General features: G+C 46.9%; 1 protein-coding gene across 1 annotated transcript in view; it reads left to right on the forward strand.

Annotated features, from left to right (window-relative positions):
* The window catches only part of TOMM20 (translocase of outer mitochondrial membrane 20), a 34,064-nt gene extending 22,392 nt beyond the window's left edge, over nucleotides 1-11,672 (forward strand). Inside the window, exon 5 of the mRNA XM_047088678.1 lies at nucleotides 10,857-11,672. Within this exon, the coding sequence (XP_046944634.1) occupies nucleotides 10,857-10,889 (33 nt within the window). The 3' untranslated portion in view covers nucleotides 10,890-11,672. The remainder of the gene's footprint in view (nucleotides 1-10,856) is intronic.
* The last annotated feature ends 2,033 nt before the right edge of the window (nucleotides 11,673-13,705 follow it).

Here is a 13,705-nt window from a genome sequence, read left to right on the forward strand (position 1 = left end):
CTATTTTGCTCCTCCCTTCACCCCCCTCCCCTCTGGCAATCACTAGTTTGTCCTCTGTATTTATGACTCTGCTTCTAGTTTTCGTTTGTTTGTTCATTTGGTTTTTTAGATTACACATGTAAGTGAAATCATGGTGTTTATCTTTTTCTTACTTACTTCACTCAGCACTATACCCTCTAGGTCCATCCATGTTGTCACAAATGGCAAGATCTCATTCTTTTTATCACTGAGTAATATTCCACTGTGTATATATGCACCACTTCTGTATCCATTCATCCGTCCATGGACACTTAGTCTACTTCCATATCTCGGCTACTGTAAATAATGCTGTGATGAACCTGGAGGTGCATACATCTTTCTGAATTAGTATTTGGGGAGGGGGGGAGGGTTTAATACTCAACAGTAGAATTACTGGGTTATATGGTATTTCTATTTTTAACTTTTTCAGGAATCTCCATACTGTCCTAGTGGCTGCACCAGTTTGCATTCCCACCAATAGTGCACGAAGGTTCCCTTTTCTCAGCATCCTTGCCAACACCTGTTATTTCTTGTCTTCTTGATTGTAGCCCTTCTGACAGGTGTGAGGTTTTGATTTGTGGTTTTTCATTGTTTTGATTTTCATTTCCCTGACGATGAGTGATGTTGAGCATCTTTGCATGTATCTGTTGGAAAAAGGTCTTCGGAAAAATGTCTTCTTTGGAAAGATGTCTGTTCAGGTCCTCTGCCCATTTGTAATCAGATTGTTAGTTTTTTAAGTGTTGGGTTGTAAAAATTCTTTATATATTTTGGATATTAACCCTTTGTCAGATATTTTATGTGCACATATCTTCCATTGAGTAGGTTGCATTTTCATTTTGTTGGTGGTTTCCTTTGTCTTCCAAAAGCTTTTTAGTTTAATGTAGTCCCACTTGTTTTTCCTTTTTGTTACCTGGCTTTTGGTGTCAAATTGAAAAAATCATCACCGAGGCTAATGTCAAGGACCTTTCCCCTTATGTTTTCTTCTAGGGGTTTTATGGTTTCAGATCTTACAGTTAAGTCTTTAATCCATTTTGAGTTGATTTTTATATATGTGTAAGATAAGAGTTCACTTTCATCCTTTTACATGCAGATATCCAGTTATCCCAACACCAGTTTTTGAAGACTGTTTTTTTCCTTCTTGTATATTCTTGGCACCTTTGTTGAGGGTTAGTTGGCTGTAATAAGACTTAGGGTTTAAAATAAGGGTAGCTTGCACTTTACTTGACTGCCTGTTTGAGAGATAGGGTAAAAGGAATTGAGGCGACTTTTTTTTTTTTTTTAAAGAATGTAGGTACTGGGCCACCTGGGTGGCTCAGTTGGTTAAGCGTTCGACTTGGGCGCAGGTCATGACCTCATGGTTCCTGAGTTCAAGCCTTGCATCGGGCTATGTGCTGTTAGTGCAGAGCCTGCTTCGGATCCTCTCTCTATCTCTCTCAAAAGCAAATAAGCATTAAAAATAAAAAAACGTAGGTACTTTTCACCAAAGATGGAAGACATAATGCGCAAACAAAACAAAATGGCCACTCTGTATAATTCATGTCACACGTAGAATGGTTGCTTCTTTCTTGAAAGGGTACAAAACCTGAGGAATTGAAAGCACAAAACGTTATTGAAATTATGTCTTCTCTCTTCTAAAAATGAGAGTTTTGTTTTTGTTTTTGTTTTCTGCTCTGTAACTTTGCATTGTCTAACATAAAAATCTCTTTGCTCCCTCCCAAGTCACTAATATACAGTTAATGCTTCAGGAAGGAATGCCATGACTCCTAAGCTGCGGTCACAGTCTGGACCCGGTAACAGGGCCAGAGTGTTGGAAAGGCAGGCTGGAGAGCACATGGACCTGGAGGGCTGGGATGAACTCGGGCTCGCGCAGTGTGGCGGCTGGGGCTGGGGGCTGGGCTCCGGGTGGGGACGGTACCTTTGCCAGAACTTGCTCCTCTCCCAGATTCTGTTTCATTTGGGATTGCTCCCATCTCTCCGTTCTTCCTGGGTCATTTCATGCTCTCTGGCTTCATTGACACCTACGTCCCCTCACTGAGCTCGGGTGGGTGTGGGTTCCTGCTTGCTCAGCATCACATGGCTGTGTGCAGGCACCTCACGTGACTTGTACAGAATTGAATTAATTCCCTTGCACAGGCTCCTTCTGAGCTGTCCTCCACTTGGCTGTTACCTACTCACCACACTACACCAATGACCAAACCTCGCCCCTCCTATTCTTTCTGTGTGTCTGATCCATTCCACTCTTCTCTGGCCTCACTGCTGCTCTAGGATATTTGATTATAGTTACTGTGCAGCCTCATCGACTCTGATCCACTCTGCTGCCCCAGGAATTGCTCTGAAACGTCCCTCTCGTGTGGCATCCAAGGCCCTTATAATCAGACACTTGACTAATTCTCCAACCTCATTCACTGAGATCTACTGTAATTTTTTTAGTAACGTCCCGTTCACCCACCAGACCACTTCTAAATACGTGTGTCTTAGTGATGACTGGGTTTCTCAGCATAAAGCGTAGTTAAATGCTTAGTAAATACTTAATGAATGGAAATCCATATGATCAGAAGTTGGCTGGGAATTTTTCACAATGAAACGAATATAAAAGATTTTTTGACATGATACATGAAGGTACATGGAAGGACGAACAGAGTGTCGTTGTGAAGAGTGATAATATCTCTTTTAAAAGCTACTTGTTAAGTCATTGGGTTTATTATTTTTTTCTAAGTTTATTTTGGTGGCACCTGGGTGGCTCAGTTGGTTAAGCGTCCCGACTCTTGATCTCAGCTCGGGTCACGATCTCACGGTTCATGAGTTTGAGCCCCACATTGGACTCTGTGCTGACAGAGCCTGCTTGGGATGCTTGGGATTCTCTCTCTACCCACTCCCATCAAGGCAGAACAAAGGACGTAGAAGTTTATTCAGTACACCACAAGATGGGCAGTACAGCAAAGAGACTGTCTGCAGCAAGGTGGCAGTGAGGGGCCACAGTCACAGGGTGGAGTGAGGGAGATACGGGAATGGATGGAATTTTCCCTTTTTTGGTAACTGTGCCTGGTTGTAAGTAGCCCATTGGTTAATTAGAGCCTATGGTTATTACGAGGTGGGTCACTTAGTGAGCCTGCTTGCCCGAAGCTTGTGGTGGTCGGTGAGCCCTGTGGGCTCTTTGACCTTACTCAGGTTTACCCTTGGTCAAGCCTGTTGCTTAGAAGCCGCCTCTACAAAAAGGTTTTTACTCCTTTATTTTTTTACCAAAGACAATACCAAGCAGCATTCTAGATATTTCTCTTAATGCTTTCAGCTGTCTGCTGAACTTGAGATTTCTTCCCAAATGCTCCGGGACCCAAAGTCCTTGATTTTGAGAGTAGACACAGGTACACCAAACGTCCATGGAGAGGGGGAAGTGAGTGGACAGGGAGGTGTTCTGACTTGTAATTTCCGTGTGGCGAAATTGTCGACCCGTTGTCCGTTTATTTGGGCCTGTGAGTTGAGTATATTTCTGTTGATTCTCTAATAGAAACAAAATGGCCGGCCAGCCTGCTTTCTGAATAAAGGGGGACATTCAACAGGAAATGTGCAGAATTTCCATGTTCTTCCTTTTGTAATGTGTAACTTCCCTTCTGCAAAAGGGCCTACAGATCTGACTGTACTTAGTTAATTAAAATAGTTTTAATTCCACCTCTTTTCTAAGAAAATGGGAAAATCATTTTTCGCGAGGCCTCTAGGTGATGGCGTCATCAGGATGCTGGGGGAAGCAGGGAGACTGGAAAACACAAAGTCCTCTCGACACCAGGGGAAGCCGTTCACTCAGTTCCACAGACTCCTCGTCTGGAATGCGTTGTACACCTCTGGCCGCCTAGACAGCACATCTTCCTCCAGGACACGTCTAGTGTCCTGTTAGCTCTGTGTCTCACGTTCATCATACCTCCTGAAAGACGTTCTGAAATGTCTCTGTGTTTGGACAGAGTCCCACACTGAGACACCTCAGGCCAGTTGACTTTCTGTGTCACCTCCCCCGCCCCGCCCCGCCCCGCCCCGCCCCGCGGCCTTCAGCTTGGTCAGATCCGTGCTGCTCCAGCTCCCAGTGTTGGTTTTCATCCAACAGGTGAAGATGTGCCTGAAGCTATTCTCCAAGGGAGGCTGGCTGCCAGGGGGTCAGGGACCTTTTCAGGGCTAACCACATTCCTCACCTCTGATCCTTTAACAGATATTTAGAGTATTCTGGATTCCTCAGATTGTGCTTCTGAGCAGTAAGAGCTGAGAGTTAATGATATCCTCTGTTAGAATTTTAGCCTAATCTTTTAAGTCCTCTGTTTTAAGAACCATTTGTAATCATGTTCCTTTATCTTATGGTTCCTTTAGGTACTGTTATAACATAAAAAACAGTGTATTTTGTAAAAACAAACTGCATCTTTGTAATGTCTTGACAGCTCAGGTGTTATATCATTGAATTCACAAAGCTGAGGAAGGTAAGGATATTAACAAAGGACACAGTGACAGGGGGAGGCATGGAAGGATCCAGTGATTTGTTCAGCATCACTGAGTTAGTGATTAGGATGCATCCAGACTTGGGATGCTTGGGTGGCTCACTTGGTTGAGCATCCCACTTTGGCTTGGGTCATAATCTCACAGTTCGTGGGTTTGAGCCCCACGTCAGGCTCTGTGCTGACAGCTCAGAACCTGGAGCCTGCTTCAGATTCTGTCTGTCTGTCTGTCTGTCTCTCTCTCTCTCTCTCTCTCTCTCTCTGCCCCTCCCACTCATGCTCTGTGTCTCTCTCAAAAATGAATAAACATTAAAAAAAAATGCATTCAGGCTCATGTTCCTGGTTTGTATCTGAGCCACACTACATCACAATGCTTTGAGGACAGCAAACTGATATAAATGTCCTCATCTCAACAGGATGTGTGTTTAAAAACTTCCTTTGGAAGGAGGTAAGCTCTAGTACGGCCGTGCTGTTTTGCTACTTCTGTTCATTGCGACCCCTCTGGTGCCTAGCTTGGGTTCTAGCACGAGACGGGCACTTCAGTAAAAGCTAACTGAATTAATTAAAAAGACGTTAGTTAAAACAATTTTGTGGAGCCTGACAGAAAAGGCTGTTAGTCAAACCTATGAGACTATGAGACCCCCCCCATCTCAAAAAAGAGAAAACAAAAAAAGAAAGGACATAGGTCCCTGTGTCCTGAGCAACACAAAATACTTGTCACCATAAAGGTTCATCTCTTCAATTATACTCTTCTTTAGCACAGCTGTCCTCTCCCAAAACAAAGATACACAAACTTCCTTCTCAGAGGGACCTAAGATCTGCGATAAGGAGGGGCGCCTGGCTGGGTCAGTCAGTAGAGCATGTGACTCTTGATCTCAGGTTTATGAGTTCAAACCCCACACTGGGGGTAGAGATTACTTATAACTGAGATCTTTAAAAAAAAAAAAAAAAAAAAAGGTACGTGATAAAGATGTTTTCAGGAAACAGCTAAGCCAGCCCTAGAGTCAGAGTATGCTTGGAAGACACCCATCGTAACCAGTTCTTACAAACCCTGACCTGTTTAAAATAATTTGTGATTTAAAGCAATTAAAATAGTTTGTGATTTAAAAACTTTTCAGTGGTTCATTCCATGCCGAAAAGCACTTGACAGATATCCTACAGTTAGAGGAATAAGCTCTCGTCAAGTCAAGAAAAAACATCTCCCCTAACCAGTTTTCAAAGGGTTCTGGGTTAGTCTAATTACAGACCGTATTCTTCATTTGTGGAGATAGGACACCTGACTTGCTGTCCTGGAGGCACACAGGAGTTTTTCAAGGATGGATTTGTCAGCCACAAACTTCTCTTTCAAGCACCTGCAAGCGGGTCATATTTTGTGCCCTTGTGATGTGACCCCATGTGTGTATACATATGCCTCATCTGAAAATGCTTTAAAGCTGCCAGCTGGGCCACATGGAAATTCAATCTCCGTTGCATAGGGCTCGAGGCAGCCGAGTTATTGGACACTGGACCAGGCTTTCTGATAGGCAAAGTATGTATCAGGTAATATGTTTACAAAACCACATTCCTCCCTCCTCCCAGCATTCCATCCAAATTTTGCACAGCCATCGCTGTTCTGACCCTGTTTGCTCGGAGATCGTCTGCCAGGTAGCGGACGACCCGGGTCTGCTTTAAGTCCAGAAGTGGACGGAGAAGACAGCGGGCGTCGAGCTGACCCCTTCTCCAGTTCCAAGGTGGGGAAGGGACCGCCAGGCCCGACCAGGCCGGCGGGTGGTGAGCGGCGCCTGTCCCGACCGCGGATCCCCAGAGAACTCGGAGCCGGCAGGAGTCAGAGCGAAGGAGGGCTCTGGCGCCATCTAGTGGCGGTGCTCCGGCCGGCGGCCCTGTCCCCGCGCCGGGCGCTCGGGAGCGGAACTGAGACCCCCGCCTCCCCCAGCCCGGAGCTGAGATTCTGTACAAAGTGCACACAGATCGTCAAGGGCAAAGCGAAAATACTTGAACGTGGATATTTTTAGGGGGAAATAAAAGTGCATCCGGGAAATTGTACCAGGATAACATTTTGCCAAGTCTCTTGTTTCAGAGCCCCATAAATTTGAATGTTACATGGGAGCGGAGGCCAAATGAGAATGCGAAATACAGGACACTAGTTGGAAGGATCCCTGACTTGTCAAAGAGGCCTCATTCCAACGTGAGCTTCAAAGTGCCTCAAAGCAACCTATGTTTTGTGTAAAAGGCAAAGAGTAAAAAACGTGGCAGAGGGTTTCTTTAACTCCTTGACTTCCCAGTTCTGCGCAAAAATAGAGGGGCAGCCGTGGTGGGACAGATTTTGGAACCAGAGACTTGGGTCTTGGGTTCCAGATTTGCAACTTACTAAGGACTTCACTCCTTGGAGCTTCCTCGGATTCATTTCCAAAGAGGATGGTAGTGTCTCCTCACAGAACGAAAACCCTGACTGCACCCACCATCTACGTATCCACGCCCATCCCCCCAACACTGTGGGCGCACCTCTCAGAGCGGGGGGGGGGGGGGTGGTGGCGGGGCATTGGCTTTGGACCACTGGCCGGCCTTGCTGCAGTCGTGCATCCTGCCTTCCGCATCATCTCCCCCTCGCTGCTAGGTATTTCCAGTAGCAGAGACATGGTGTGATTTATCCCGTCTTAACAAAACCTCTTGACCCTTTGCCCACTGCAGCTGGCATCCCATTTCTGCTCACTTTTACGTTACAGCAAAATGTCTCTAAAGGGCTGTTCATAGCCGCTGTCTCCACTTCTCCCATGACCCACCTATCAGACTTTTGTCCTGGCCCTTTCACCCAGGCAGCTTTTGCCAAGGAAACCGGTGACCTCCACGGTGCTGAATTCTGGGGTCAGTTCTCAGTCTTTATCTGCGACGGCCTATCAGCAGTACTGGACACGATCGCTCCCTTCTGGAAACCTTTTGTTCTCTTGGCTTCAGGACACTACATGCTGGAGTCTTTCTCCCCACGCTGGCTGCTATTTCCCAGTGTCCAGGGCTCAGTCCTTGGATGTCTTTGCCAGTTACTCGCTCCTTAGTGCTCTTACGCAGTCCCGGGGCTGAAGATAGGATCTGTAGATGCTGACTACTCCAGAGTCGCGTCTCCAGCCTCCGCGTCGCCACTAAACTCCAGACAAAGAGAGCCAGCTTCCTGCGTGACCTCTCAGACTTGGCATTCCAAACTGAACTTGCGATCTTCCCCTCCAGACCTGTGTTAGGATAGGAAAAGATAGGCTAAAAGAGGCAGAGAGGGAAAGATTAGGACCGGAGGTCCCTGGGTGGGGAAAAACACAGAGTTTGGAACAATGCTGGGAGAGCCTGACCACAGCAGACCCCCTGAGGCAGGAGGTCCCTCTCAAGAATGTCACAGACCCCACCTACTCCCCCTCGGGTTTCCCTCGGGAATTTGACAAGAGACCTGACTAAAAATAAGTAGACCAGAAAACGGATGACCCACAAGGACCGGCGTGGCCACAGACCTCTCCTTGTATGATGAAAATGAGCCAATCAGGAAAGGACAACCCAGCACCTAGCGTTTTCCAGCCAGTAAAGGTCGACCCTGAGAAGGAACGAAGGGGAACTGTGGGAAACCAGGACCCTTGCCTCTACTCGCGGGCGTTCACTTTTGAATGTCGCCTCTCTGTCAAGAGAGCTCTCCTACTATTCTTCCTTTCTGATCTTACGGTCTCAGGAACTTTTGTCTGCCGCCGCTCATTTTGCGTTCACCACTTTATTCTTCGAAGGGGCAAGACGATGAGTCCTGGTACTGAGGTAAAAAATCCTGCAACGCTGTCTCTGGGGTCATCTCCATCCTAATGAATGGTTCCTTCAGGCTTCCAGACACTCAGGCCAAAAATGTCCGTCATCCTTGACCCCTCTTTTTCTCTCACACCTCACATCCAGTCTGTCCAAAAACCCTGTTGACTGCATACACTACATGGCCCTGAATCCAGTCAGTCCTCACCACCTCCCCCATCACTCTGGTTCCATGCTACTTTGTTGATCTCTTTAATGCCCATCTCCACCACAGAAGAAGCCCTCCATCCGTGAGAGCTGGGGTCCTGCCCACCCCCGGTTTTGTGTGTCACTGTATCCCCGGGGCTTCAAACTGTGGCCTAACAGGTGCTCAATAAATACTGGCCAATGAAAGAATGAATGAATGGAGCAATTCGTGAAGTGCGGGTATTTTATAAATGGTGGCAATCATTTTACATTGTCCTCCTTAGATATTTAATGTGAATCGGAAGTTAAAAGAGGAAATTGCACTGCGAAGGAGCAGTCAGACGCATCCGTGTGTAATATGTCTGTAGTTTACCTTAAAACACTTCAGGGACGCCTGGGTGGCTCAGTCGGTTGAGCGTCCGACTTTGGCTCAGGTCACGGTCTCACGGTTTGTGAGTTCGAGCCCCACGTCGCCCTCTCTGCTGTCAGCACAGAGCTTGCTTCGGATCCTCTGTCCCTCTCTCTGACTCTCTCAAAAATAAATTTAAAAAACCCCCTCAAAACTGCACACTTCAGCAAGAAAAGAAATAAATGAAGCAAAGCTGGCAAAACGTAAACGATTGTAAAATGGAAGCGACGCGTGTGTGTTTGTTATACTGTATTCTTTCTGTATGTTTGAAAAATTCTAGTAATGGAAAAGTAACAGACAGCATGATTGGCAGCATTCGTGGGATACCAGCTGCAGCAGCGTCGATTCAAAGCCACCTGCCCGATCGTGGCTGCCCGCCGAGCCAGAGGACCCCAGACGGCCAGCGAGGGCCCTGCAGTCCTGGGGGTGGGGAGTGGGGCCCGGCTTACCTGCCAGGCCCGTGCAGAGAACCACAGTGGCAGCAGCGTGGCTCCTGAGAGATGACAGGTCCGCCTGAAATGCAGCCCTTCGGAGGTGCTCTCAAACAGCTCAGCTGTTTCTGGCCAAAAGGCTTTTGGTGCGGGGCCAGATTAACGCCTTTTGAACTTGGAGGCTGATAAAAAAGTTTAAGTTGAACTCAGAAGCCTGACAGAGCTATGTGCCAAAGCTAAACAGAAATGAAATAATGACTCTCCCTCCATGTGGCTTAAACGGGATAGCTCGAGATGCTGTCGGGTTCAGTGTGACAGCGTGTTTGAAGGTGTTCACGAATGGTGTTTCCTTCCCCCTGGCTTCAAAGTAAATTCTGGGAAGTCCATTTTGCTGTTTTCTCTAGGTTGTGGGATCTGGGGTGATTTTTTTTTTTTTTCTTACGGTTTCCTGTGGTTTTCAAAATTCCTGCCCCCACCGCATAGTATTCTCACAGTAAGAGAAAACGAAGCGTGGGCTTTTTGCCTCTACCTCCTGTGTCAGTTGGGATGCTTTCCACTGTGACAGCAAATCCAGATCGTGCTGTAGCGGAACGGGGCTCTGCTGTTTCCTAGACAGGGCCAGTGAGCATCAGGTACCGGGATGAGCCTGGACCTTCTTTCCCGTCTCCCTTTGTCCTGCAGGGACGAATCCTCAAGCTTTAGCTCCTTTTTCAGGCAGATGCTTCCCTTGTGGTCGTGGTACAGCAGTAAGGGCTTCAGACTAGCGTCTTTCCAACCTCAGGTCCAGTGGGAACGATGTCAGTCCCCTGATTCCTGGCAAAATGTCCTTGGTATCTCACCGGCTCATCTGCCCACCTGTAACCCAATGCTGTGTGGAGAGGGAGATAGAGGATAGAGCAACGGACTGGCTTGTGTCTAGGTTATGTGCCTCTCCCCTGAGATGGAGGCGGGACCCTCTCCCCGAAGCGCATGGGCTAGGGCTAGGGAAACATAGTTTCCTGGAGGGAATTTGGTATCTAGTTAACAAAAGGAGGGGAATAGATGGCGGATAGCCAGAATATCACAAATGCTGTCTTCCTACCTACATCCAGAAATTATTTGCAATAACGCCATGCAGAGAAAGCTTAGGCCAAGGAAAGCTACTATCATTGAACCCAGAATGTAGCTCTGAGCTTCCTGGTGGCCAAGGCAAAAGGGAAAGTCTTGTTTACAGACTGCTAGCTCATCAGGATTAAACAGTAAGGAAGGATCAACCGCAGACAAAACGATTCCAAGGCTCATTTTAAGCTGTCCACTTCCTCCGTTTTCTCTGTCCATCTCCAACAAGAGCTCTTATCCCCTCTCTGCCTAGAGACACCATATGGCCTGCTGCCCTTTCTTTGCAGTTAAATACGAAACTATCAGAATATCCGGGGGGCTGGGAGCAGCGCCGCCATCACATTTCACTGTGTACTCCTGGAGGGAGGCAGCGAAGCTGAACTCGGAAAGGCAAAAAATCCACTGCCATCACATCATCAATTAGTCAGAACAAAGGGTCGAGACACTTGGAATTTAGTTCTGTTTCTCTTTTAGAGTCATCTGCAAGCCCTCCCCGCCCCAGCCTGACTCTGTGGAAGAGGAGCGAGCCGGATCAGATGGTGACGCCAGCGTTCCTGCCTGACTGCAAGAAAGCGCCTTGCACAGCGGGGAAAGTGGAATCCTGCTCGCCGAAACCCATTTCACAATGGTTTTTGCATCAAAAAGGTTTTCCGAGGTTTTCCTCCCAGACCACGTAGTTTCTCACAGATCCTGAGGGTTTCACACTCCATTCTTTTTCCTGTGTTGACAAGCGGAGGAAGCACATCTGTTTAGGCCGGGGCGGGTGTGGCGCTGGCCGGGCCCCTGCCCTGCTCTCCTGGGCTTGCCTGTTGACGAAGCGGGAGCCCAGCCAGACCGGCCAGCAGCTGCAGGTGTTGAGCGGAGGGCTGGCCAGAGAGCCGCTCACTTGGCCCCCGCAGGGAGCCTTCCTGACAAATGTCACCGCTGCTTTGGGAAAAGAAAATGTTGACCGGGTGACCCCTTCCTCCCCACTCCTAGACTTCAAGTTTACAGAGTACCTGCAGGGAACTGTTGATCCCCCAAAGTGAGGGGGAGGAGGGCACCTTTTGGTCTTACTCCTGCTTGGGATATTTTCCTCTCTAGAGTGGTCCTATTTGCACCTTAGTAATGGCCAGCATTATTATTATTATTATTTTTTTTCTGGAAAAGCCGTATAGGAGACTAATTTGACTGTAGGAAGGAAATGATTTGTAACCTTTCCTGTATGATCTGTTCAGTCTCTCTGTTGTGTTATTCTTATGGTCTGGACTTCAGTATTTTATTTTATTAAAAAAACCTTTTTTTAATGTTTATTTATTTTTGAGAGAGACCGAGATCAGGTATGAGCAAGGGTGGGGCAGACAGAGAGGGAGACACAGAATCTGAAGCAGGCTCCAGGCTCTGAGCTGTCAGCCCCAATGTAGGGCTCAAACTCACAGACCGTGAGATCATGACCTGAGCTGAAGTCGGACGCTTAACCCACTGAGCCACCCAGGCGCCCCTGGACTTCAGTATTTTGACTTGGAGTCGTGTGGTCTGTTGAGCATCCTTTTGGCTTCCCAGGACATATGTGAGTGGACAGCAGTCGCCTCTCCAAGGTGAGGACTGTTGCTTAGAATTGGTCTTAGTTATTTCAGCCTCTGTTGGGGACTAGGATGTCACCTGGTAAGAATATGCCTTAGGTCGCCTGCCATGGTAGAAGGACATCACCACAATAAAGAACATTTTCGGCTGCTTTGTCTCTCCAGGCCGCGATGGCGTTCTTCCAACACAGACACCCCACTAGGCCACTATTCGTCCTATATAGTCGGAAGCCTTGTTTCAAACATTGGGTTGCAAAGTACAGTGGATCTCATGATGACACGTGGTTTTTCATACTTCAGTAGTTTTTGTGAGTCTGTCACAAATGGACTGATTTCGCTTTAAGCAAAAGGTCTTTTATTTTGCTAACTTTTATTATGCTAAAGGTCTTTTATTGTGCTATGATAATGCATAAACACAGATTAAAGGGTTTTTTTTTTTCCCCCTGAGAATAGTTGTCTACTCTCAACGGGAAAGAATACCGCAACTCGACTGATGGCAGTGCCATGGACTGTTTTATGGTGGAAGAAAATAATGTAGCAGCTAAAATAAATGTGTGCTTTGCTTGAGCAAGGATCATTTATGAAATTGCCCAGTCAGGGGCTACACCCAGGACTTGCCTTCTGTAGAGGTTGTAACAATTACACAAAACCCGGGGAGACTTCCTTGAAACAAGCAAATGTTGCCAGTTGACAACAGGAATGTAAACATGACTCCAATTAGCGAATATACTAATGGCTCTTTCCTATCTGGGATTTTAGCTGTGTTAGCTACGAGAGGAAAATTTCTCTCTGTCTTCCCACTTGCTCATCTCCAATTAAATTACTTACAGTCAATTCACAGGCCTTCGGGGATGATCAGCTAATTTTGAAACATCGCCTAAAAATCTGCAAACAGTGTAGTTAAGCCAGGTAGGTTAGGAGAATGCCCTCAGAAGCTTAGTTTATAACTAGGCTCATGCGTCACGTTTCCTGCGTTGCTTTCTGGGAGGTGCACATGGGAAGAACTGACTGATCTGATGTGGCCTTTGGATTTCTTTGGGGTGAAACAGATCTTTGTTGTAGCACTTTGCACTCATTACAGTTGTTAGGAGAGGATGAGAGAGAGAGAAGGAGAAAGATTGATTTTATGTGTCGACTGGAGGGTATTTTTGGATGAAATTAGCATTTATTTTTTTATTTAAAAAAATTTTAATGTTTATTTATTTATTTTGAGAGTGAGAACAGGGGAGGGGCAGAGAGAAAGGGAGAGAGAGAATCTCAAGCAGGTTCCACACTGTCAGTGTAGAGCCTGCACAGGGCTTGAACCCACAAACCATGAGATCATGACCTGAGCCGAAATCAAGAATTGAACGCTTAACCGACTGAGCCACCCAGGCACTCCTGTTTTATCTTTTATTTTTAAATGTTTATTTATTTATTTTGAGAGAGAGAGAGAGAGAGAGAGAACATGCGTAGGGGAAGGGCAGAGAGAGGAGAGAGAGAATCCCAAGCAGGCTCTGTGCTGTCTTTGCAGAGCCTGATGTGGGGCTTGATCTCATGAACCTGAGCCAAAATCAAGAGTCAGACCCTTAACCAACTGAGCCACCCAGGCATCCCAGATGAGATTAGCATTTAAATTGGTGAACTTTGAGTAAAACCGATTGCTCTCCCTAATGTGGGTGGGCCTCATCCAATCAGTTGAAGGCCTGAATAGAACAAAAAAACCTGCCTCTTTCAGTAGGAGGGATTGCCACAAGATGGCCTTTGGACTTCATCTGCACC

The sequence above is a fragment of the Lynx rufus genome, unplaced genomic scaffold (assembly GCF_022079265.1).
Source record: "Lynx rufus isolate CCGP_SWC_20201006 ecotype Redwood Valley unplaced genomic scaffold, mLynRuf1.p SCAF_25, whole genome shotgun sequence".
Classification (NCBI taxonomy): Eukaryota; Metazoa; Chordata; class Mammalia; order Carnivora; family Felidae; genus Lynx; species Lynx rufus.